The sequence below is a fragment of the Temnothorax curvispinosus genome, unplaced genomic scaffold (genome assembly GCF_003070985.1).
Source record: "Temnothorax curvispinosus isolate PA1 unplaced genomic scaffold, ASM307098v1 QBEX01001462.1, whole genome shotgun sequence".
NCBI classification, from domain to species: domain Eukaryota; kingdom Metazoa; phylum Arthropoda; class Insecta; order Hymenoptera; family Formicidae; genus Temnothorax; species Temnothorax curvispinosus.
Genome location: NW_020211242.1, coordinates 1 through 23,363, shown reverse-complemented (window position 1 = coordinate 23,363; position 23,363 = coordinate 1). Strand labels below are relative to the sequence as shown.

Below are 23,363 nucleotides of genomic sequence, written 5' to 3'. Positions count from 1 at the left end.
TAGGTGACTAATAAGAGCTTACAAGACAATTAGCATACCAGTTTATAATTGAAATAGACTGTATATAATGATTATAGACTACACATAACATATACTATGAAAAAATTGCAAAATTACGACAGTTTTATTGCAGAAAGTTGTACAAGATATATAATATAAGAGTGATAATACACGTGCAAAATAATCAAACTTAAAGGCACGGCTAATTACGGTATCGGTTAATTAGGTCAAAGTTTTGCGTCCTTGCGGTGAGTAGGAGCTTACGGAGAGCTTACGAAAAAAGTGTCTGAAGCATTCTGTATAATTAGCGTATTGCGCCACAGAGCACCTCATTAAAACCGCGCGACTCGAATGCAACCCGGTTGCACCTACGACATATGGATGCATATACATACAGGCAACTACTGCTGTTTACCTGCTTCCCTTTAACGCACTTCAAGCGCAGTCTTTCGCGAACGGCGCGCCGACTCGCATCACCGATTTCGTCCTCTCGACTCTCGAGGCGAAAAGAAGCCGGAAAAATATTCGTAGACGAAGTGAGAACTGAGACTCGTCCGAATTCGAGATTCGTTGACAAACAAAATCGCGACGGAAATAGCCGTTGATCGGCACTCTATGCGATAATTAAATGAATAAAATACGACTATATCGGAAATTTATATTCGAAAATTACACCAAGTACCGTGAAATTATTGTTTTCTATCGTAAATTCGCAGTTATTTTGTATTGTAAAATTAATCGATACGGCTTTCGTGCTGTAAAATTGCGAATTGGTGAAATCTCTTAAATTATTGATCGATTCAAAAGCTTAAAAAAATTGTTTACAAAGAAAATTGTTTTAAACTAAAATTTTTTATCTTTCTGTTAGGATTAAATGACTGAAGCTTGTAAAGCTTGCAAATCTTGTTATTATAAAGCGCAATCTAAAAACGTGTCGTTCTCCGAAGGATTTCAGAAGCTTCAGAGGGGTTTAATTATTACGAATCGGCGTATCGACGAAAAATGTATAGTGTACATGTGACACCGGGAAGATCCGCGGAGCGAAAGAAGACCTCGGACGACATGGAAAACGAAATCAGAGCGTATGCAGGACGGAGGAAGGAATCGATTTCTGTGAAGCTGATAAACTACATCCGCTCGCAGTTTCACAATCAGCCGGATGCTATGTCGGGTGAGTCGGAAAAAGTTTAGCGTTCTACACCCTGCACGATAAATTATTAAACTTTGATTATAGTCGCTAGATTTCGCCGACTTCTGTGTTTACGTATTTTAGCAAATATGTTAAGTACGTAAATTGGACGTGCGCATGTAGATTTTTTGATGCATGAACTTTATTTATTATATTATTAATATACAAAATATTCTGCAGCTCGACTGCACAATCTAACTAAAAAGTATAAGAAACTTCCACCATTTATCGTTCATTAATTATTTTTGTCTATATAAATTTCTTATTTATATTTATTTTCTATATAATATATATAGGAAACGTGAAATATATGTATTTATACATATATTATATAGATATATATAAATCCTATATGTAATATAAAAATCCTAATCTTTTCCTCTAAACACATGAAAAAAACATATAAACCCTTCTCTCACATCGCAATATTGCAATCTCACGTAAATAATAGTTCAAAAGTATTTAATTAATATAAGTATTATATCGTTTTATCTCCGATCCACGGAATATATTTGCCTTTCCACAATATCAAGTTCTGAAGTTTTTGCCTTAAAAGAGAACTTCCAATGATCTGCAGTAGAAGCGTACATTCAAAGATAGATCCGTCCGTCTATCTCCCAAGGTATCGATTATTCAACTTCCATTTCTGTTTGCTATTGCTTTCTGTCTGGATATCGCTCCCGTTTCAGTTACAAGTGAAATAATTGCGCGTGTCACTCGTCGATGATACGGAAGCGGAAGAACGTTAGTGCATCTCACGGCAATCGCATAAAATAATTACTGAGGCGTCAATTGTTACGGTACACAAAGACGGATGGGCTTCGGTTGTCCCAATTCCAAACTGAAACAATAACAAGATCCTTTCGTGGCTTAGAAATGGAAGAGGATTATCGTCACTCCGCGGTTTGAACACCATCCGTTTCACTTGAAAAAGTCACAATTTTATTCTAGATACTTGTTTATTGTCGTATCTCGCCCGCGAATTTTAAGTCTTCGCTATGCCCGGCGCGTTCGGAATGTCAATCCGATCAGTAATGTTAAAAAAGAGCGGATCTGAGACCTGAATGTTCATGCCATCGGCGATGGACGATGGGTCGTACTCATTCATCCACACATCGTTGATGGGAGCATTGTGGGCGGTCTCCTGCATATAGTCGTTGTTAGCGAGGATGGTTGCGCGTGTCGACGTAGACTGCTCGAGCGGATTGCCGCGCACATTCGTCATTCGCATACCTTGCGAAGTGTCGTTGTATAACATCCAGTAGGGCGAGAAGGAATGTTGCCGCTGCTCAGCGGTATATCTACGTTCGATCGAGCAGCCGTTAACTGCCAGATTGGATCGTTGCGAGACGATCGGCGCCACGTAGCAATAGACGCAGGATGTCTGACTTAACTTGGAGTAATCCACTTGCTTGGGTACGTGATAGTTGAGAATGTTCTCCAGATTGTTGTTTGACTCGGGAGTCCACTTTGGCCAGAACGGCTCTACTGTTCCTGATTGATGAAACATTGCTTAATTAAAACATCACGAAAACAGATTCTGCTCTTTGAAAAGAGAAAAATTAATATTATTTAAGAAAAGTACATGTGATTTTTCGTTTTTATGTAAAAATGTATATACATACACACTTTATATTTTATTTTTAAATTTATTTTTTCTACGATCTTTGTTTATATCGTCTATTATAATTTATAACAATAAAAAAAGTAAATAAAACAAACGCGCACCATTTGCCGGTCTCTGCAAATTCCCCATACCAGTTTCCTGATTAATATTATTAATATTATTTTCTATTATTTTCTGTGCCATAAGATTGCTTTGCGGTTGCTCGAGTCTCTCGTTCAACAGATTGTTCGTCTCCTGAGTGAATCGAGGATAAAGGTACTGATACTGTTGATCGTTCGCATATACATTTTGCTGCATGTTGCTCTGTTGTTCGAATGTGTCAACGTTGCGAAAATATCCTGTGCTCATCTCTCCGTTGCGTGTGCTAAAATTTTGCAAATAATAAATATTAGAGGGGTCGTTAGTCATCATGTCTGTGCCGGTCAGGTGGTAGTTGGTGTCCTGCGTGTCAAAGTTGAAGAAGTTTTGACCGCCGTTGCAAGCGGTATCTGTCCGATATTGATAAGCCAGATTGTTGTCCGCGTTCGCGGCAGCAGCGGTGGGATCCGTGTTGTTGTAGTAGATCGCGTGGAACACGTTAGAGGATTGTAGATCGCTTTCAGGTACCTCCATCACGCTAGTGACCGTCCAGTTCTGGTAGGGATTCGGCCGGTTGTTCATATCGCTGGGAAACCTGTACTGATTGTCACCAGCCAGTGCGCTCGAACTCTGCTGAGGCATCAAGTTTGCCTCATTTAGCAAAAACTCGCCATTGGAATTCTTCAGCAGGTTGTAATACTCATTGGTATTCGTGTTCAGCTGATCTTCAGTGTCGTTACTCTCTGACTCGGCGGTCAGGGTGTCAGAATTATCCAACAGATTGGTAGCCCAGAAAATGGAGCTGGCGATCTCGCCTAGATTGGCGCCCACCGGCGCCTGTAGCATTCTCTTCAGCAGGAACGAGCCCTGTGAGCCTCCCTCAGATTCTTTCAATGCTTGATGACTCGATCTGTCGTTCGACGAGATCGCAAGAGGATCCGTGTCGTTGATCAGATTCGCTTTCGGGTAGCTTGGCTCGACTAGAGGAATCGTTTGAAGATTGGGTGATATCGACGCCGTCCGCAGATTCACGATACTCAGATCTTCCACTTGGTTATTGTTGTTGTCGCATGCTTGGAATTCTCGCTGAATCCTCTTAAGTAGTAACTGCTTGAACTCCTCGTAATGTGGAATCTTGGTATCGTCCTCTTTAGTTGGTATCTCCTCCTCTGCACCGATCTGCAAAAACGGGAAACACTTTGTCCGAAGTCAATCATTGTCGCTTGCTCACTGCGTCGCGAAAATGAATGAAATATAGAAGTAAAGAAGAGGCCTGTTCGTTTTAATTGAACTTTTTGTGCGGTTTATCTCACATTGGAGAGAAAAAGAGAAAAGGTGAACTGTGCAAGAAGTTGAACTAAAACGAACTGGCCTGAGATAAGAGAGAAAGAATGAGAATGTGACTTGATTTGTACAATAAAATCATATTGCGATCAATCACGGGAACTTATGGCAACTCACCCACTGATAAGGCAACTGTTGCTGCGACTGACGTTGCTGTTGCTGACAATAATAGTCGTCATCGACCATTATATAGTCGGGACTGTGCAGCGGGGTCGATGTTACCCCAAGCTTGGAGTCCTTCGACTTCCTCGCCTTCCTCTTGCGGTTCTTCCTCAGCTCCTGCAGCAACCGGCAAAATTCGGCGTCATTTCCACTTCTGGCGGCTTGCAGAACCTTGATCAACGCCTTCTTCTGCAATTTAAAGTCGTGACGAGACGACGGAATCGAACGTCCGCGATAATCAGCTAAATTAGAAGAAGTGGAAGAGATCGAAGAAAAAAGGGAAAAAGGATCGAAGAAATAAAAAAAAGAAAATCTCTTTAAAATGTTATGAATTAAATTAAAAATTATATTTAACTTTTCCATCATTTCTTCATACTGTTAATTTATGATTTAAAGAAAAATATGGAACGTTTGTATTGAAAAGTGGAAACTTTAGTAAGTGATTTACCGAAGATATTGGAATTGAGACTTTGGGAATGTCGAAGTTGAGGATTGTAATAAACGCAATTCTGACAGAAATTAAACATATTTCGCAGTCAAATGATCATTGGTATAAAAATTACAGCAGAATCGTAGCTAATAATTAATATATTTGTATAATATGAGATTCTGCGGCTCGATCGGCGATTAGTTCTCGGCAATATTTCGTCTCTACTATAAAAAAAAAAAAAAAAAAAAAGTAGAGAAAGCTCGAAAATAATTAGCAGACGCATATACGAATAATGAAAACGACGGTTAAGCTTCATTTCGCTTCAGCTGTGTACTTCGCTGTACACTCTCGGCATTCGGAACGAAGCGAAGTGAAGAGTGAAGCGCGTATTCGGACCTTAGGCGGCAGAAAGGAAAGAACAGGGCACGGGAAGTGGGGGCGGGAAGTCCGCGAGGAACGGACTGAGCTGATAGCGTTTGATAGCGTCATTTTTGGTTAGGATCTCGCGTACTTCCCTGGATCGCGATCCAGGTTTACGCCCGTTACACGGGCGAGAGGAAGCGACTCGTCCCTGGCGGACGCGAGCGACTGCCTCCTCGCGACGGTCATCCATGTCCGACGTCCGTTCGGGCGGTGGCGTGCGAACGCGAAGGGGTGTCAGAGACGGCGTTCGAATATCCGTTACCGGCAGCCACTTGTACCGGTGACGACGGCGATTCCGAAGTTGCGATCGGCAACTTCAGGTAAACGAGTCTTGGTTAGGAATTCCCAAATTGCCCGTCCACCCGGGATCTCGCGAGAGATCCGGCGATTTTAACCCCCGCGCCACCGGTCTCGACTCCCCAGTCCCCAACTGCCACGACTCGGGGAACGCTACGCGGATTCTCCGGGGAGCCCCTTGGATCGCAACCGCCGATCGATCGGGGCGCGATCTTCGACGGGAGTTCGAATAGATCGCCGCTCGGCTCGGGGGGACCCAGATAGGTACCGGCGACGTGTGAGGGATCGAAGCGGACGGGGAAGGGAAAACGATCGTCGGGATTTCTTCATCGTTGCGGACGATGGGTGACAGCTCACCTTGATGTTACCCGGTACGCGGTACCTCAGGGCCAGGGCCTGCAGCTCCTTGTAGGACAGATGCGCGATATCGCTGCCGCCGACGCTGCCGACGTTCATGTTGCTGCTGCTGCTGCTGTATGGCGGAATTTCGTCTGCTTCGTCGCTCGCCCGAACCGATTTTCGTGGATTTTCGAATTCGAGCCGACCGTGACTTTTGAGCGCGAAACGCCGTAAAGTCGCGTTCTCAGCGGGGCGCCGGGGGCGCGCAATTGAGGATTTTCGCCGGACCATCGAAGGGGGTGGAGTGTGGAGAGGAACGGCAGGCCGGGACCAATCAACGGCGGGGTGCTTATCGATTGGTCCCCGTCGCGAGATCGAGATATCATTGATCGCCGGCTCGAATGGATCCTCTCCAATCGCTCGCGAGCGAAAAATGGCGCGCCAATCTGCGCCAATCCCAATCGCGAGGACGCGATCTCTGTGAAATCGCGAGGAAAGATGAAGAAAACCATGAAAATGGTGATGATTAGACGCGTTCTCCGAGTTCTCTCACCCCTCTCGCTATCTGACGGTCTGACGTCTATGTCCGCAATTACTATCCGGCAAGATGTTACCGGTACACGTGTTAATCACGCCTCCCGGTGAAATTACGTGCGTAACATGCGGGATGCGTAGTGATAGGTACGAGAAAAGTTTACTTAGATCTAATCACACTGACTGATGGCTTTATTGCGTTTACTCTTTACTCCGTTTTTTGCAACTTAATTAATTTGCGATGTCAAAAAGTGTTAAATGAGATAAACAGTTCGTCTCTTTCAGGTTTTGATTTTCCAGGGCATTTAATATTTTAATTTAAATGATATTGCAGAAAACGTTACACGAGAGAGGAAGAGAGAAAGTATAAGGAGAAAAGGAGGAAATCTATGTAATAATAAATATCAATTAAAGCAACATCGCAGCAACGTGAAACGACGAACTGCGTCGCAGGCGAATTGGAATGGTTCTTTCTGTGCGCTACTTTTGCGTATCGACTTGCGGAGTTTGTTTACGCGGAAAGAAGTTCGTCAAGAGCTCGTAAAAAATTTACAAGAGACCGAGATCGAGACGTACGTGTGCAGTACAACAATACTTTATGCTTTGAGGGATAATGGGAGAGGAAGTATAAAAGCGAGAAGTGTCAACGAGTAGATATTAGTTGCTTTCCATTTACACTCAAGTGATCTGAGTCACTCATGTGAGTATTTTATACTCAGGTAAGATATATCATTTTGTATTTACCTGCTTATTTTGGTGACAAAGCTATCGCATAATAATACAGGTCCATAGCCTCACTTTTAATGTGAGTTTATTAGATTCATTAAAGCATTATGGTCTCTCGATTGTGGATAAAAACTCAGTTGAATCTCACTTGCCAGCATGCAAAAAGAACAACAAGTGCATTTCACTGATTGTGAGTTATGACGTCACAAGTGAGAATTATCTGAGTTTTGATGTAAATGGAAAGCAACTATTAGAATTTAGCTTTATTAATTTGATTTTTTAAACAAAATCAGAAAATTTAGACATACTCTCTCCGATGAAAATAATTAACTCTGACGCAATGAGACGCGTTAAAAATGATGGATGCTTGAAACAGATTATTTATTTGCAATTCCATAATTAGGATATCACAGCTTCTAAGTGCACCAATTACAACATTTCGTCGATATTGACGTTTGGTGCTCTGATTTATGACGCAAATAAACTTAAGAACGCTGTGAATTAATTAACTGTTCGCTATTTTTGCGAAATTCAATGTGGATTGATCCGCTTTACATCGTCGACTTACCTTCGTATATAGAATCGATATACCTACGGATAGAAAGCGAGTTGTCACATGCATTTCAACGTTTCCAACGAACTTTGAGAAAATATATTTCTTGAAAAAAATCTTTGAATCGAGTTTAAGAAGCTTTAAGAAAGAGAAACTCATTTTTATTCACATTTGGTACAATGTTTCAAGCTGTGCTTGACAACTTAATAACTCATCATCAAATATGCATTAATATTTGTCGGCAATTATGTCATTCACAGAATTAACGAGCAAATATCTATTTTTAAATTGGGACAACTAGCAAGTGGCCTGACTTGTCAGCTGCGGTGACATTTCAGCGGGTTATTTTAATAATGGAGTATATTATTGGAAGGGCATGCTGATGAGCCAAAATTGAAATAAAACAGCTAGGGATGAGACGCTTGTCAGTTCTGTTTCATGATATAGTACAATGTTTACCGTTTCTTGAGAGTTTCGGAGTCTTTCGAGGTCTTTAAGAAAGCCTTTCAGGAGTTTCAAAAAACTTTCTCTATTTTTTAAGCTTTTAACTTTTATTGGAGGTCTTCTCATCCAACTATCGATTATGACTAACTAAAGTTTTATTTATTTTGTTACTTTTCTTTCTAAATTCTATTATTGGTGAGAAATTCAAATTTTAGAGAAAATTCTGTATAATTTGTAGCTAAATCGAAATAGACTTAATTTTTTCAACTAGAAGAAGCTGGAATATGTGTACATTTTTTAATCAGACTAGTAGAATTAATTCTACTTGTAATAAACATTGGACAAAGTATATTTTAATACTTCTTGGTTTCCAATATCTAACATTTAGGTATCAATTAGGAAAAAGCAGAGAGATGTACAGAGAGATATAAAATATTATATCTCTCTGGATGTAAATTTTTTCAGATATTTGGGGGAGAGTTTTAAGAATTTTTGACTTTTTTAGTGCTCGAAGTAACGATTCGAAGTTCTTGTCGAACCGTCGCTACCACCGGCTGTCGAAGATCGTCGCACTTGCGCGTTGAAAGCGACGTACTTATGGCACGTTTTTCCACGGATCCCCCACGGTGATTCAGTGTGGAATCATCGGCGCAGTGTAACGTCATCCGCAGCCGTCGTTCAGCATCGCGAAGGACGGACAGCTACCGCAGCAGCCAAAGCGGCGTATCCTGTGCGCAGCATCCGCAACTGCGTGGTTGTCCCAAGCCTTTTGTCTGTATATCTCGCTCTCTCCTTCTCTCATATACCGCCCCGTGCGCGTGCGGAGCACCTTGTTCGGAGAGCGCGTCTCGGGATGCGTCACGCCGATCAGTGGTGGTGAATCGAATAATCCCGATAATCCCGTCCGGCCGCCGACATATCAGGGGCAGGTCGAGCAAGCAATCTGCGCGATTGCTGGCCGATGAAGGCGCGTAAGAGCCGCGACAAACGTAAGTTCGGAAAGCGAGTACGACCGTAAAGAGAAAGAAAGAAAGGCTGCTCGGTGATCAAGCTCTTCCTCCTGCTTTCTCGCCTCGTGTCCGTGCGGCACCGTTCGATATACGTGCCACTGCCGTTGATACTTGGACCAGTCGATCGACTACTCAGCGGAGAGCGTCGTTGACAAGCGGAGCGACAGCCGGGGGGTGATAACTGCCGAATGCAGCACCAAGGTGCGGTGATCAGCGTCCAGGATCCCTCTCTTCTTCTCTTCTTCTCTCACACCTTTCCCACCTCTGTGGAAATGGCCTGATTATCTGTTTGTCCTTGTCCATTTGTATGTAGTAATCCCCTGTTCTATGAATGGTAGTTTCTTGCGTAGGTCGGAGTCCAACCCCCGTGTCGCACCAGGAGTGTTAATGTGTCAAAGGTCATGTCTGCGTCGGCTTGGTTGGAGCCTTTCGATATATCTTGGGAGATGTATATTTTTGGATAACACTCTTTCCCTCATCTTCCAGGTCTCGCTTATCGATTCTCGAATTCTTTCGGCGTTTAAATACTCGGCTTTTGTAATTCACGAAGTCTTCCTCTTTCATCTCACTCGACCTATTGTGCATCTATCTCTCTACAGCGATGTCGCACTTTAAGATTCCGTAATTGAAACTCTTGAATCTTTAACTCTTCGCTTCCTCTTAAAATCCTTTAAACATTTTATATAATTCTCATCTCTTAATTCTTATAGCTTTTTCGAGATTCTTAGAACCTCAAATTTTCTAATCTCTTTAATCAACTGCAATGCCTACTCTTACAACACTTTTTGTAACACTTTTCTATATTTAAATCTTAGCTTTTATTTTTTAATTATAGAATCTAGGATTTTTAAGTATTAGATTTAAGTATTAGATTTTTTTATTCTTAAATCTTTAGAAGCTCTAGAGTTTTAATTTCTTTTTTCTTAATTCTATGGATTCTTAAATACTATCGTACTTTCTTGCAATGTGATATTTCTTAATAAAACGGCAGATTGATAATGCCTTATATAAGCAGATTAGTTCGCAGAAATTAAAAAAATTTTTTTTCCATAATTTTTTATCTAACTATATATAATTATACATTAAATACTTGATTAATCTCTTTATAAATACAAAATTTGCGCTTCGGAGAACTTATCTCGAAGATTCCTGCGCACTTCTTCACGAACATTCACGTAACATTCATAAAAGGAAGGGGTAGTCAGGAAGTAAGGGGTAGGAGCTGCAACGTTACCATGGCAACCCCGGATACCCGGGACCAGAGCTAATAGTCACAGCATGTGTAGGGGATGAACAGAACGTCGCAGTTCTTTAGAAAGTAACTTTTGACATGTTATCATTTAGTAAATTGTAGACGACACAAATTTGTAATGAAAATTTCCATTCCTGATTCTTGCTTGAATTCGATTGCTCAGATTGTTAAACTGCCTCGTTTTTACATTTTTTAATCCCCAAATTTCTAAACTCTCAAATATCTAGGTCAAGATTTACAGCCCTTAAGTGTGTTTGCAAAGACTTGAATGTTCAGACTTTCCAACCCCTGCATTTTTTAATCTCCTTTTGACTCTTTAGATTACTTCTTTTTCCCTTAGATCTGTAGATTCTACCCCTTGTATTATATCGTAGATTATTGCTTAAACAATTCGTAGTTCTCTTATGATATTATATTGAGCTCTTTCTAATAGCGAATTTCTATCGTTGTTTGATTAGTTAGTAATATAGCATTAGATTTCGACTCGTTAGTAAATAACATTGATAAAAATATTAAAAACGAAGGTAAAATTGCTATATTGCATCTATTTTATAGTCTATATCTCTGTTAACAAAGAAGTTGAATTGTTTCCTGCTTTTGTAAAATATATTTTCTTATCAGAGCGATATTGGAAGCACGCACGTATATTAATTGCATTTACCATATGAAACATTTCTGATCAAATCTCTTTATGGAACATAATCACCTAGCACTGTAAAATCCGTAACAATGGACTCCTTTCACTCTTAGAACATGAACAATGTATTCTCGCAATATCTTCTTTCTCGGAGCTCTTTCGCTCTTCCTCAGTTCTCTTCTTGAATGATTTACACTATGGAGACAGAGTCGCCCATTAAAAATAATTTATCAATTAATGATGTTAAAAACTGATTAATATTTTAATAAACAACCGTAACCAATAAAAATTGAAGATAAAATTAAATATATGTCGCAATATACTGTTGCAATAATTGTTACTGTCTTTTTCAATTTTTTCAAATTTGGATTTTATTTTGCAAGTTATTTATCTTTCTCGTTTTTCATATACAAAACGTAGTTTGTAAATTTGTAATTATATAGAAAAAAAACAAGCGACTTCGTGTAGTGCGAACCACCACGATCTTTCTTCACCCCTGTTGTCTCTCGCCTCTCACGACTTCTCCGCTTGCAAGTCTTTGCGCACTGTGTAGGTCCCTTCTAGAGTAGAGTATATCCCTTCTTCAGGGATGCTACGGTCACGATGATTCCCTCAAAAGTAGAAAAAAAGTAAAGCAAAGGAAAAAAGAACCCCTTTGTGTCCATCTCTTTCAAGTAAGAAAGAAAAAAAATTGCTGGAGACCTCCCTTCTCGGCAATCGCGGGCGACGGGACTTTGCCGAAACCCTTCGTGCGAAGGGCGTCGCTGCCCCGCGCTCGACGACGAGAGGAGGGAGGCCCGAGAGGGAGCATCTCGAAGGCGCGACGCAGTCTTAGGAGTGAAGGGCTTGCGAACTTGCAGAAGGAGAGCTTGAAGGACTCGGGGGCGTTTTAGGGAGCTCCGGGGGCGCCGCGCTCGCCCTTGGTGGCCGACACAAGCCGGAGGAGCTCGCCACCCTCGCGGCCACCACCAGATTCTCACGGAAGGAGATCCAGCTGATCTACCGGGGTTTCAAGCAGGAGTGCCCAAGCGGTTTGGTCGACGAAGATGCCTTTAAGCAGATCTTCTCGCGATTCTTTCCGCAGGGAGGTAATAAAGGGATGATGATGATGATGAGAATGATAATGACGAATAATAATGTCGAGAGATCGCTGAACCACATAACACCAATAAAGCGTCCTTATTTCCATCATTGTAAATTTTTGATAAAATAGATAATCATCTTTATTGTAAAAAAAACGAAAATTTTGAATAATGTTCTGTCTCCATCTTCTTTCTCAAATTTCGTGACATGAGATTCTTGAAACTTCCTGACTTTATATTGACAGAAATAAAATAAAATGATAATTAATTTACATGGTTTCTTATAAGGATAAGGATTTTTTCTAAATTCTCAGATTCTTATCTTTTTTATTACGGTAAATGAGTTTACGTTATACGAAGAAGTCGCACATATATTTTTTTAAAATTATCATTACCATTCTGATCATCACGTGTTGTAGACGCAAGTCAGTACGCTCATTATGTCTTCAACACCATGAAGAGGAAACCGTCCGGCAAGATAAGCTTCGAGGTGAGCGACGTGTTTTCGCAGACAAGTGCTTTAAAAGGCACGCAGAAATGTCAACGCGACATTTCAAGCTCGGCTCTAAATTTACCGAATGTTTCCATTCTATAGAAAATCCACAGTTTCAAACTGAGCTCGAAATTTTTTTTAAATAGGAGTTCCTCACTATACTGTCGAAGGTGTCAAGAGGGTCGGTGGAGGAGAAGCTGCAATGGGTATTTGGTCTGTACGATCTGGATGGCGATGGTCTGATAAGCAAAGAGGAAATGCTGGATGTCGTCGGCTCCATTTACGACATGCTAGGCCGTTACACGCAACCGCAAATCCCTGAGCCGCATGCGGCCGCCCGTGAACACGTCGATCGCATCTTCCACGTGAGTATTAATATGATACCTGGTTAGAACAAAAATACCTAAAAAATACCTGAAGATAATTAATAACGAGATAAAGTTTGTAAATTATATAATTGACAGCAGCATTTTGCGATCCTCCAAGACTTAAGTAGTTACTAATTTCACAATCCACTAAGATCTAAGAAATTATAATATTTTAAATATCTCTTATTTATATATGTGTTTAGAAGAGGATGTACTTTAACAGATTTTTTAATTTATTGTATTTAGTCGTAATGATACTTAATGATAGACAGTAATTAACGGTATTTCACATTTAATTTATGATTTACAATTAAGTTAAGTATTAATTATTGGTTAAGAATAATACCTCATGCATATTTTTAGTTGATGGACGCGAATAAGGACGGTGTGGTGACCATCGAAGAGCTAGTACAATGGTGTTCCAAGGACGAGCAATTGTTGCGAAGTCTTGATACTCTGGATACCGTATTATGAGATCTTAACGTTTTATCGGAGATTTCAGTATCACAGATTATCAACTACGCTTTGAGCAATGACTATAAAATATCATGAACCTTTCCATCGATCTACCCGCCTCTCTTTATGCAGATAAGGAGAATACGCAAATTCTCAGTGATTTAACGATTATACATTTAAACAAAAACCGATAAAATCGAGTAAAAATGTTAAAAAAAATATATAAAAGACAGAAAAATCGAATTAAATCTGTTTGCGAATCGCGATTTTACGATTTACAAGCAAAATCCAATAATTCAATGTTTAGAGAAGATCAAACGCGACCAAAATGTCATTGCTCGAGACGTATCTTTAAGAAAAGACCCCGAAGAACCCTTTCGCACGTGTCTTTGTAAATATGTACGTACCTCGTTTACACACCTACCCAGTCTTTCAAGTACAACACTTCCGATACATGATTCAATGATGAGGATTTGAAAGAATCGATGATTAAAGTCATCTTTAAAGTTTCTTAAAGCTTCACAGCTTTGAGAATTTTTGAAACGTTGAAGTTATAAAGTATCTTAAATTATTATATACAAAATTATTAAATTATTTATTAATTATATCAGAGAAAGTAGATCATCGCTCCGTTCAAATGCTCAATTTCTTGCAAGAAATAGATGAATTAAAAGTTATCGATACGAATTTGATCTGCAAAGGCAGAAAGGGTATTCGTAATTTAATTGAAATCGAGAATCTTTCTCTCTCTCTCGAATTATTCTTATAACTTCACAGAAAATGTACGTCTTTTTCTTCTTAGAAACTGTTTTGTTGACTCATATATTTTTAGAAGATTGCTATGATATTTACGTAGTGTTGCCGAGGTGTTTAAGCCTCTGGAATCGTTAATGATATTAATCGATTGACCCTTCGAAGGCGCAAGTCTGCCCTAGCTTTTTAAGATTTCTAAATTTGATCTTTCAATCTTAATGTACTATCGTGAACGCCAAATTTGGACTTTTAAGTCATCGATTGCAAAGCAGTACTCTTCTCGGGCCAAGTGAGGGAGACCAACGTTGCCCTGTTATTACCTTGGCCTATACCTCGTGTGATTATCCTGTACCTTATTATTATATAATATTAATTATATTAATATATAATTATTATATCGGAGTTGAGGTAACTCGTTGTCTGCCATACGTGCCGTCAAAAATAATATATCCTATTTTTTTCGGATCTCCTAATATCACTATATTTTTTATTTTAAGACTGTCTTGTAAGACCTAAATTCGTCTACCTCATTGCAGTCTCGGATCTTTGTACGATTTTGATTATTCGCGAAATTTTTTATTTCTGGAACGCTTTGATCCCATGAAATTCTTTAAGCATTCTTTGATTTATAGATATTTTATGTTTGACTTCTAAAGAAAGGTATCTTCTTATGTAGTTCTTCATGGCAGATAAAGTGTTAATACCACTTATTACACTCGTTCTTAAATTGTTGAAGTTTAAGGTTTAATCCTTCTTATACAGAAACGAGCTATATATATATATACTTATATATATATATATATATATATATATATAGCTATATATACATATATATGTATATCAGTATATATATATATATGTATGTATGTATAATCGACTGTTAAAAGCATTCCATGAATTTATTCTCGTTCGCAAATATAATTGCGAATTTTTCGGCGTTGTGAACGCAAAATGCGCCTTTTGCGTGTCTAACAAGATTAGCGTGTAGCGTGTATATACGTGTATGCACTTTTGTTAAAACGCATGTACACTCGTGCATACCTATAAGAAAATAAATCTACCTTTATACGACGAATCGCTATGTCATTTGTCTAATAATAAAAAATCTAAAATTTAAAGATATCTATATTTTTAAACGTTTAACAAAAATTTCAGAATTCAATGTTTTCTCTCTCTTAGATTTTAAATTAAACTGATGTTAAACGAACTCCTAAATTTTATATTTTTTAAAATATGAAAATATATGTAAGCATTTATGTGTGCGATTATATTTTATATTTTTAATAGTTTTAATTCTTTTACGTATGTTACAAATTCTCAAATAAACAGTTCTGCATATTCGGGAGTGTTTCTGATAACGTTTGAAAGTGCCGCTTGCAAAAAATGGCGGGAAAGTCTGTACATACATATACTTATGCGTTTTCTCCTATTTTCTGACACAAGTCACATAATTTCACATTTACAAGAATTCGATTTGCGAACGTATGTAATAAATAATATATCTAACATTATACGTCATAATTTTTTTCGATGACATTTCTACCCTTTCCTGAAAACAAATATGGCGGACAAGGCCGTACTTGCGGATCGATCGAGGTATTCGAGGTTATCGTTTCTCACCGCGGCGGCGATTGTCAGTCACAACACCTTATCGGATGTCTTATCAAGGTGTGCAAAGTGCGACGTTAAGGATGACCGAACGAGCGTTCGCGAGACATGACTTCAATATAATTAATATGTCAGAATTATGAGCACGTGCATGTGAGCGGACTCGAGGGCAAACGCGAAAATGGCGAAGATACAGTGGTCCCTGGCGACCTTGGCGAAGGCGCCAAGCATTCTTCGGTAAATCCGATAAATTTTTCCACTTGTCGAACTTCCATCTGTTAAATTATATATCTCATTGCGCAACAAATTTATTTTATCTCTATTTTTCCGATTTCCGCCTATGTCGATTGCGTTAAAAATTATTGAATTCAATCCTTTCAATCCATTGTTGTTAAAAATTATTGATTTTTAATCCAACCACTTATTGCTCTTTTATGCTATATAATTTTATGTGGACCTGAGTATAATCTGATTTCACTTGTTTTAAGGGTTAGTTTAAAGCGGCGGTGGTGGCGGTTACAAATTGTCTTCAGATCCCTGTTCTACAATGACTTCTTGAATTGGAGTTACGCTTGTGATATACTTATGGAACCCATGTTCTGGTTTGTCGAGAACTTCACCTCCTTTTTGGGTCCGGTAAGATTTTAAATACTATTTCTTATATCGTACCTCAAAATCTCACATTAGCTTTCTTAACACGATTCTAATATTATACTTGTGGCATGAGCCTCAGCTGAGTTAAAAAAAAATCAATACTACCATTTTGATACTTGAAAACAGATCTTTGTGATGACAAGCCATCAAATTTAAAAAGAGAATCAGACTGGATCGACATAGCTTGACTAACTGAGATATTCTTAGAGATTTTTTTATTGTGGTTGTGTTTCTTTATATTAGCGTTAAAGTGGTTGCTCTTCTTTTGTAGTTAATATATTTTATTCATGTATACCACAATAACGAGTGATATTTGGGGATGACAATATCATTGTCTATCAAATTAGATGAATAATATTCCATAGAATACTCCACAATACTTCATTTTATATAACACAAACTTCACAACATCCACAATGTATTTACTAAGTGCTGCAGTCCACAGGTGTTCCTGGTGATGGTGAGCCTGCTGACCTTGAGCATTGTGTACATTGCGTACTACTTGGGCCTACCCTGGTGGTGGGAACGAAGTCCATCGATGACGATAATCTTATTGATAGTCGGGAACTGGCTGCTGGTTAATGTCTGCTTTCATTATTATATGGGCGTGGCTGTGCCAGCGGGTAATCCACCTCAGGGAGGCCTTATCCCGGAGGCTGTGAGCATTTGCAAGAAATGCATCAAGCCAAAGCCACCCAGAACACATCACTGTTCTGTCTGCAACAAATGTATCCTCAAGATGGATCATCATTGTCGTATCCTTGCATATTTCATGGATTATTTTTGTATATCCAGTCAGTTTTCATCAGTTAATTATTCGTTATAGATTAATTAAAATCAATGAGAATTTATAATGGGCGATTTCTGCAGCATCCTGTGAAGAGTTTTCCTTAATCAATGTGCAGCATGGTTAAACAATTGCGTCGGCCACTACAATCATCGGCACTTCTTCCTATATATGGTTTATACCGTAGTTGGCGTTACGTTTATCATGATATTCGGTATACGACTTGCCTACGAGGAGTTCTTCCCTGACCAGGAACCGGAATTGGACGGCCATCCGGTGCGCCTCAATAATTCGGAAATAATCCCAATGGTACGTTAGACAAACAATTTAATAAAACATGCTTATCAAATTATCATTTTTGCAAAATGTTAAACGCGTGCGCTTGATTTATACAGACAGAATCGTTAGATCACTTGAGCAAAGAGGAGCTGGCAGAAATAGCAAAACAGGCGGCAGAAACTGAGGCCAAAGAATGGCGACAAAGACTGATAATTTTCGCGGGTTTGATCTGTGTCGCCACATTTGCGGCGCTGGGTGCCCTAGCCTGGTGGCACGCAGGTCTCATCACCCGGGGGGAGACAAGCATTGAGGCGCACATCAATAGCGCGGAATCAAAGAAGTATCGAGCCCAGAATAAGTTCTATCAGAATCCGTACGACTTCGGGCCCAGAGAGAACTGGAGATTGTTCTTAGGAATAAAAAATAGGTATTGGAAATTTTATCAAGACAAAAACGTTAAATACTGTAGCAATCTCCGATTAAAATACAAACAACTGAATAATGAAATATGAATCATTAATGATAGGCTAGTTAAATGAGAAAAATAATGAACATATTCATAAAATAATATCACTTCTATAGAATTTTCAGTCAGAAAGATCAATTTAGTTAAAAAAGTCAAACTGCAAAGTTAATTAAACTTCATGCATCATTTAATATGTTGATTATGTATCTCACCTTCGAGATGCTTATGTTCTTTTAACTTTAAGATGACTACAATTTCGAATTTGAGCGAAATTGGAAATTAATAATAACTATTGCAAATTTTGGTTAGCATACAAATAATTTATTGGCACTTCGTCAAATATGTCATTTTCGCATTATTCTCATTAAAAAATTGTCTAATATTATTCTCATAATGTATTTAATGTTTGTTGTTGCAGAAACTGGTGGCATATCTTATTTCCATCGACTCATGGCCCTTACGGCGACGGGCTTACGTGGCGAACTATTCATGATAGCAAAATCTCTTGATTTTTTTAAGTTTAGAAGGTCAATGTCAGTCCCACATTCTATAATTTATACCTCTTCGCGATTTCTCTTTTCTTACGTTCCAATATTCTAGTCAGAATCGCAGACTGTTCAACTGCACTACCATAGTTAATTGAAGTGGCATATGTACAATTAACCATTTGCAATTGTCTAATTCTCTCGACTATGTAATTGGAGCGAGTCAACTTTTTCTGAAATTGCAAAATTATTCTTACATGGTAAATGGACATCATGTTATAAAATAATGAGAAAATAGAAAAAATTTTTGCAAATGCCATAAATTTCTTAGTCTTCAATTAATTTGACTGACTAGTTATTTGATAACTAATTGTGTAAGACTTGATTTTAGCCAAATACAATTTAATAAAGGATGTTTTTGTACCTTTCGTAAAAGTCGGATAAATTGCGATTATTATTTTCGTGGCCAGACAATATCTTCGATCCATGGAAGATAATGGGAAACTCTGGTATAAACGCCGGGGATGTCGATGATCGCGCAGCCCTGACCGAAGCTGGTGATACCGATCACTTGGAAGAGACACTGGCTCGTAGGATGGATTATTTGCAGAGGACCACCCGAATCTCCTTGGCAAGTGTCTCTGGTCCAGTTGCCATCAGGATCGCCGGCACAGATCATACTCGGTGTGACACCGTGTGGAACTTCTATGGAACTGTTGTGCCGTTTTGTGCAAAACAGATTGTCTACCAGATCCAGTTGAGCTTTTTGCAGTCGATCGCTAACTTCTCCACCTGAAAGCACATAATTATTTAATTTGAATCGGTACTTTTGCCTTATAAAAATCTTCCATGATAAAGGGCTTTGCATCTATTAGAAATCACATTCATAATAAATGCTGAGCTCTTGGACATCTAGATTTTCAAATCCATTTAGCTCTACGAATCTTCGAATTTCGTGATTCCGTAGCTCCTAAGTTTTCGCGCGAGGAATACCGGATTATCTACCAAATTCTTTAAGGCCCCAGCCGCTAATCCAAGCCTTGCTAGGCACGGTATCGTATTGCTGATAAAGACACGCGGGTCGTACAGATGTGCTAAACGTGACGTCGTTCACAAGCTGCACCAAAGCTATGTCCGCATACATCGCGGGTGGCTTGTGATCTGGATGTCTCGTCGTATTTTTAACGGCAACTGTGACGCCTTCCTGGTCCGCCAATCTGTGGAAGCCTATCCTTGCGTGAGTTGGGCCGCCGCTGCAAAAAGATACATTGTAAAGGACTTATTTCATTAATCATTCCATAAATAACTGCAAGATCAATATTATAGATTTTTTAGATCCGTAATTTCTAATATGTTTAAATTAAAAAATCAGTGGATATCTAAAATTCTACATTCTAAAATTCTACATCGGTGGATTTATAAAATTCTCGAAGAAACATTGTGTCTTGAGGAATAGCTTCGAAATTAGTAGTTAAGTAGTTTTATTTAAAGCGAAAAAAAATGACAGAAGTATACTCTGGCCCATAAGTACAATGCGCAGCGGAAAGAACCCAGGTATGTGAAATCAGCGTCCCGCCGCACATCAGAATGAATTCGGAACCGCTTCTACCTAGGGCGACCATGTGAGGGAACTCGCCGACCCGGGCCTCGATGCCACCGACTACCAAGCGATTCGTGTTCTCACAGACATTATTCACCTCGATCACGGCCGACGATGAACCAGTCAGAGACGTTATCGGGGTCGTGCCCGCAATTTCTCCCACATATTCATCGCACTCTGAAATTTATTTTATAGATATGATTGTGATTTATGTTAAATGTATAAAGAAAAATGGATCATTTCATTATAGACATCTGAATGTCTGATTTGTTACATTATAAACACGTGTACTTGTGTAAATTATTAGGTTTTTAGACTTTTATATCTGTAAATTTTTTAATCCTACAAATTCTTGAAATATACTAATATACAATCACATTTTACTTACTAATTTCTGATATCGTTTTCACTGGACTGATCTTCATGGGTATCAGATCCTCCAATAATGGACGTGAGATTGGAGGTTGAATTTTAGGAGGAGTACGCGTAGGAGACGTTGTAAAATCATCAACTGGTGTTGGTGTATTAAATACTGGTTGTGTGTAATGGCTTTGTGTATCGGGTCTTGATGAACTGGAAGAATCTGTATCAACCCTTGTATCTATAATGGTTTTAGGAGGGTTCAACTGGTTCAAGAAGGGATTGTTCATAATATTAGGAAAGAGATCGTTATTTATACTATTAGGAGTGGGATTATAATTATTATTATTAGACATAGAAGTCGGTGATGTAAAGCTATTTGACAAGAACGGGTTTCCGTTTCCATAGTTGCTGTTTACCGGTTGCATACTATTAGGAGTGGGATTATAATTATTACTGGACATAGAAGTTGGTGATGTAAAGCTATTTGATAAGAACGGGTTTCCATTTCCATTGTGGTTGCTGTTCACCGGTTGCAGGAAAGGATTCCGATTTTGAGCACTAGGAACATTCGCGGACGGTTGGAGAAAAGGATTGCTGCCGATGCCCGAACTGAGTTGAACTTTGTTTAAGTTCTTCGGAAAACCATCTAAAAAAATTGGACAAAGTTATAGAAAGATATAGATATTTTTTTAAACTGTACACGTATATATTATCTCCTTTATATTATCTTACATTATATATAATATCGATTTGCTTTTTTATATTTTAATTTATAGCGTTAAAATTTAAGTTTGCTAATATAAAAATTATAGAATAAAAAAATTTCAAAAAAATGTAAATAACCGGAGAATTTAAAAATCTCCTTTATAACAATATAAATATCACTATCCAAGAAATCCATTCTTTATATACATGGATTTCACATTTATTTGATTTTAACAATAACGTATAACGTTCACAATCACAAATAACAATCGTCACAACAAAAATAAAATAACGACATCTAACAATAACGCAAAATAATCCACAGGATCGTCCCTGGCGATGAGTAACACTTGAAACAATTATTAATAACGAGAAGGAAGTGTTCCTATTATTAATTATTAATAATCTTGAATTTTTCCTACCAGCGGACCGGATGAAAACCACATCAAGGATCAGGAAGATCGAAACCAGGTCGAAACAAAAATCCATCACTGAAGAGACACAAGGATACAGAGTATTCAATGTCAAGGCATTTAGCGACGGAGATAAACTGATGTATTTGCGACGATTAACGGCGGTGGAATCTGCGTGCGTCTCTCTTTTCCATCTCTCCCTTCTAATTTTACAGAGAAGAACATGGAATGGAAGAAGGCGATAGGTAAAAAAAAAGCAGAAAGAGACGAAGAGAAGAGTGGAAGATCAGGGTGGGGAGCGGTCCTAACCAGTCTTAACAGTCCCGAGGTCATGACTTTATCGGAGATATCAACGTTGCAATTTTCAGTAGCAGGGTCAATCGCAATTGACAAAACAAAGTAGCAATCGTAAATTACACTAAGAATTAAATTATAACATCTCAACAGAGTTTTGTATGTCTGTTAAAATTGTAACAAAAGTACGATTTAGAGTGTGTTTAACATAATAGTAACTTTGCAAGTATTACAAGTATAAAGTATAATTATAAACGCAATATATTTTGAATAGGGATATTTCATTATTCATCCACAAAGTTAACACAATTATACAAATTTATAATTGTTATGTTAGATATATTAAAAAAAAGTTCTTAGTAACAGGACCAATGAAAGATTTAATTTTAATTCTTAATGTTGTAATGTTTTATTAATTGCTGATCATAAATTTTGAATATTCGTAGTATGACTGAATGCGTTTTGAAACACGAAGTGCCTGCCTTTGCTCCGTAACATTCTTGCGACAAAATAAGAAAAAGGAAAGGAAAGAAGAAAGGATAGATGCGGACTGACATTCGTCAAGGATAAATGTCAAGTGATGTCAAGTGGGCGCTGTTCATCTTCGATCGTTTGATTGGCCTATTGGAAATCACCGATTCTGACGCAATTGGTCGAAGCGGATAAACCAGTTAGTGTATTCCGCAAAAATTGATGAGATAAGAAAATATCGAAAAAACAGGAAAAAGGCAAGCTCCGGTAATACTCACCAATACGTAGAGACATAAGAAATAATATACTTGTGGAATAAAAAGTGAAAATGTGATATGCACAGCGTTGCGCGAAGAAGTAGAAGTCGCAAAGTTGAAATACAAGAAATAAAAGTTACTAAATAAATTTGTTAAATAAATAGGAAATTAGTTGATATTTAATAAATTGAACTATATATATTTGATAATAAATTATTACATGGAACATATACATACACAAAGTAGTACGAAAATTTTATTATTAATGACTTATTAATAATGACTATTATTAATTTTGTAACAAACAGGACAATGGCTCCTGCAAATTTAAAAAATTGTATTATGCTAGTATTTACATATTTACATATCGACCTATGTATGTATTTACTTGATGTTCGCATGATGTTGTAAAAATACTTTAGTTTGATGGATTCCCGTCTCGTAAGCTCCGTGCGTTGTCGAGTAGAACTCGTCATGCGTAGCTTCGCCGGCGAACAGTATGACTGGTAAGTTCTGCCATATTTGCGAAAATGTATAAATTAGACGATAATTTTTTTCGTAACTTCGCGTTATCTTAATAACATAGCATCAAAAGTCTTGAAAACCCATCACACAGATGATTGATATCTTTTAGGACTGAGAAATTTAAGATTGAAAAAATGCGTTGTACTATGTATCTCACCATTTTCCTCTTCGTGTTATTTTGCAACATTGTCGCCCAGACTGGCTCGGCTAACGTTCTAGGCGAGACGTTATCCTCCTCGCAGCTCTTCGTGATATGACT

At 38.4% G+C, this 23,363-nt stretch overlaps 4 protein-coding genes across 10 annotated transcripts; 2 read left to right on the top strand and 2 right to left on the bottom strand.

Moving 5' to 3' along the window:
* The first annotated feature begins 453 nt into the window (after nt 1–453).
* Nucleotides 454–15,317, top strand: LOC112463755 (Kv channel-interacting protein 2-like). Of its 4 annotated transcripts, none has more exons than XM_025030301.1 (6): nt 454–536; nt 948–1,171; nt 11,906–12,133; nt 12,547–12,617; nt 12,767–12,985; nt 13,352–15,317. In XM_025030301.1, exons 2-6 carry the CDS (start codon nt 1,003–1,005, stop codon nt 13,460–13,462), a joined length of 798 nt encoding a protein of 265 aa, XP_024886069.1. In that variant the 5' UTR covers nt 454–536; nt 948–1,002; the 3' UTR covers nt 13,463–15,317. The 4 variants fall into 4 exon arrangements, with proteins under 4 accessions (XP_024886069.1, XP_024886095.1, XP_024886080.1 ...); XM_025030327.1 differs by lacking the exons at nt 454–536; nt 948–1,171 and adding exons at nt 6,900–6,995; nt 8,652–9,135 and having other exon boundaries at nt 11,939–12,133; nt 13,352–15,315; XM_025030312.1 differs by lacking the exons at nt 454–536; nt 948–1,171 and adding exons at nt 6,900–6,995; nt 8,652–9,135 and having other exon boundaries at nt 13,352–15,315.
* LOC112463737 lies at nt 1,517–6,195 on the bottom strand. Of its 3 annotated transcripts, none has more exons than XM_025030289.1 (4): nt 5,342–5,509; nt 4,356–4,589; nt 2,918–4,091; nt 1,517–2,683 (listed from the first exon to the last, which is right to left on the bottom strand). In XM_025030289.1, the coding sequence occupies exons 1-4, from the start codon at nt 5,441–5,443 to the stop codon at nt 2,175–2,177; spliced, it is 2,019 nt and encodes a 672-aa protein (XP_024886057.1). In that variant the 5' UTR covers nt 5,444–5,509; the 3' UTR covers nt 1,517–2,174. The 3 variants fall into 3 exon arrangements, with proteins under 3 accessions (XP_024886057.1, XP_024886039.1, XP_024886048.1); XM_025030271.1 differs by lacking the exon at nt 5,342–5,509 and adding an exon at nt 5,908–6,195 and having other exon boundaries at nt 1,545–2,683; XM_025030280.1 differs by lacking the exon at nt 5,342–5,509 and adding an exon at nt 5,908–6,195 and having other exon boundaries at nt 1,545–2,683; nt 2,918–4,073.
* A 107-nt stretch (nt 15,318–15,424) lies between the features above and the next one.
* Nucleotides 15,425–18,893, top strand: LOC112463835 (palmitoyltransferase ZDHHC16A). 2 transcript variants are annotated; one of them, XM_025030445.1, is made up of 6 exons: nt 15,425–16,042; nt 16,294–16,441; nt 16,905–17,214; nt 17,365–17,555; nt 17,642–17,952; nt 18,410–18,893. In XM_025030445.1, the coding sequence occupies exons 1-6, from the start codon at nt 15,987–15,989 to the stop codon at nt 18,498–18,500; spliced, it is 1,107 nt and encodes a 368-aa protein (XP_024886213.1). In that variant the 5' UTR covers nt 15,425–15,986; the 3' UTR covers nt 18,501–18,893. The 2 variants fall into 2 exon arrangements, with proteins under 2 accessions (XP_024886213.1, XP_024886224.1); XM_025030456.1 differs by lacking the exon at nt 15,425–16,042 and having other exon boundaries at nt 16,352–16,441; nt 16,898–17,214.
* Nucleotides 18,894–18,900: 7 nt separating this feature from the next.
* On the bottom strand, nt 18,901–21,737 carry LOC112463827 (serine protease snake-like). Its single transcript, XM_025030435.1, has 5 exons — nt 21,567–21,737; nt 20,465–21,085; nt 19,992–20,253; nt 19,482–19,729; nt 18,901–19,268 (listed from the first exon to the last, which is right to left on the bottom strand). Exons 1-5 carry the CDS (start codon nt 21,631–21,633, stop codon nt 18,931–18,933), a joined length of 1,536 nt encoding a protein of 511 aa, XP_024886203.1. The 5' UTR covers nt 21,634–21,737; the 3' UTR covers nt 18,901–18,930.
* Between the last annotated feature and the right edge of the window lie 1,626 nt (nt 21,738–23,363).

What these genes read in the sequence shown, in the direction of transcription:
- LOC112463835 (XM_025030445.1), top strand. Translation starts at nt 15,987, where the DNA reads ATGGCGAAGATACAGTGGTCCCTGGCGACCTTGGCGAAGGCGCCAAGC. An exon ending in AAGGCGCCAAGCATTCTTCG is followed by an intron (nt 16,043 to 16,293) that starts GTAAATCCGATA and finishes ACTTGTTTTAAG; the next exon opens with GGTTAGTTTAAAGCGGCGGT. An exon ending in TCACCTCCTTTTTGGGTCCG is followed by an intron (nt 16,442 to 16,904) that starts GTAAGATTTTAA and finishes TGCAGTCCACAG; the next exon opens with GTGTTCCTGGTGATGGTGAG.
- LOC112463737 (XM_025030271.1), bottom strand. Translation starts at nt 6,180, where the DNA reads ATGGTCCGGCGAAAATCCTCAATTGCGCGCCCCCGGCGCCCCGCTGAG. An exon ending in GCGTACCGGGTAACATCAAG is followed by an intron (nt 4,590 to 5,907) that starts GTGAGCTGTCAC and finishes TTTAAATTGCAG; the next exon opens with AAGAAGGCGTTGATCAAGGT. An exon ending in TTTGCAGAGACCGGCAAATG is followed by an intron (nt 2,684 to 2,917) that starts GTGCGCGTTTGT and finishes TTCATCAATCAG; the next exon opens with GAACAGTAGAGCCGTTCTGG.
- LOC112463755 (XM_025030301.1), top strand. Translation starts at nt 1,003, where the DNA reads ATGTATAGTGTACATGTGACACCGGGAAGATCCGCGGAGCGAAAGAAG. An exon ending in GCGATTCTTTCCGCAGGGAG is followed by an intron (nt 12,134 to 12,546) that starts GTAATAAAGGGA and finishes CACGTGTTGTAG; the next exon opens with ACGCAAGTCAGTACGCTCAT. An exon ending in ACGTCGATCGCATCTTCCAC is followed by an intron (nt 12,986 to 13,351) that starts GTGAGTATTAAT and finishes GCATATTTTTAG; the next exon opens with TTGATGGACGCGAATAAGGA.
- LOC112463827 (XM_025030435.1), bottom strand. Translation starts at nt 21,633, where the DNA reads ATGGATTTTTGTTTCGACCTGGTTTCGATCTTCCTGATCCTTGATGTG. An exon ending in GGTTTTCATCCGGTCCGCTG is followed by an intron (nt 21,086 to 21,566) that starts GTAGGAAAAATT and finishes CAATTTTTTTAG; the next exon opens with ATGGTTTTCCGAAGAACTTA. An exon ending in CTGGGGCCTTAAAGAATTTG is followed by an intron (nt 19,269 to 19,481) that starts GTAGATAATCCG and finishes ATGTGCTTTCAG; the next exon opens with GTGGAGAAGTTAGCGATCGA.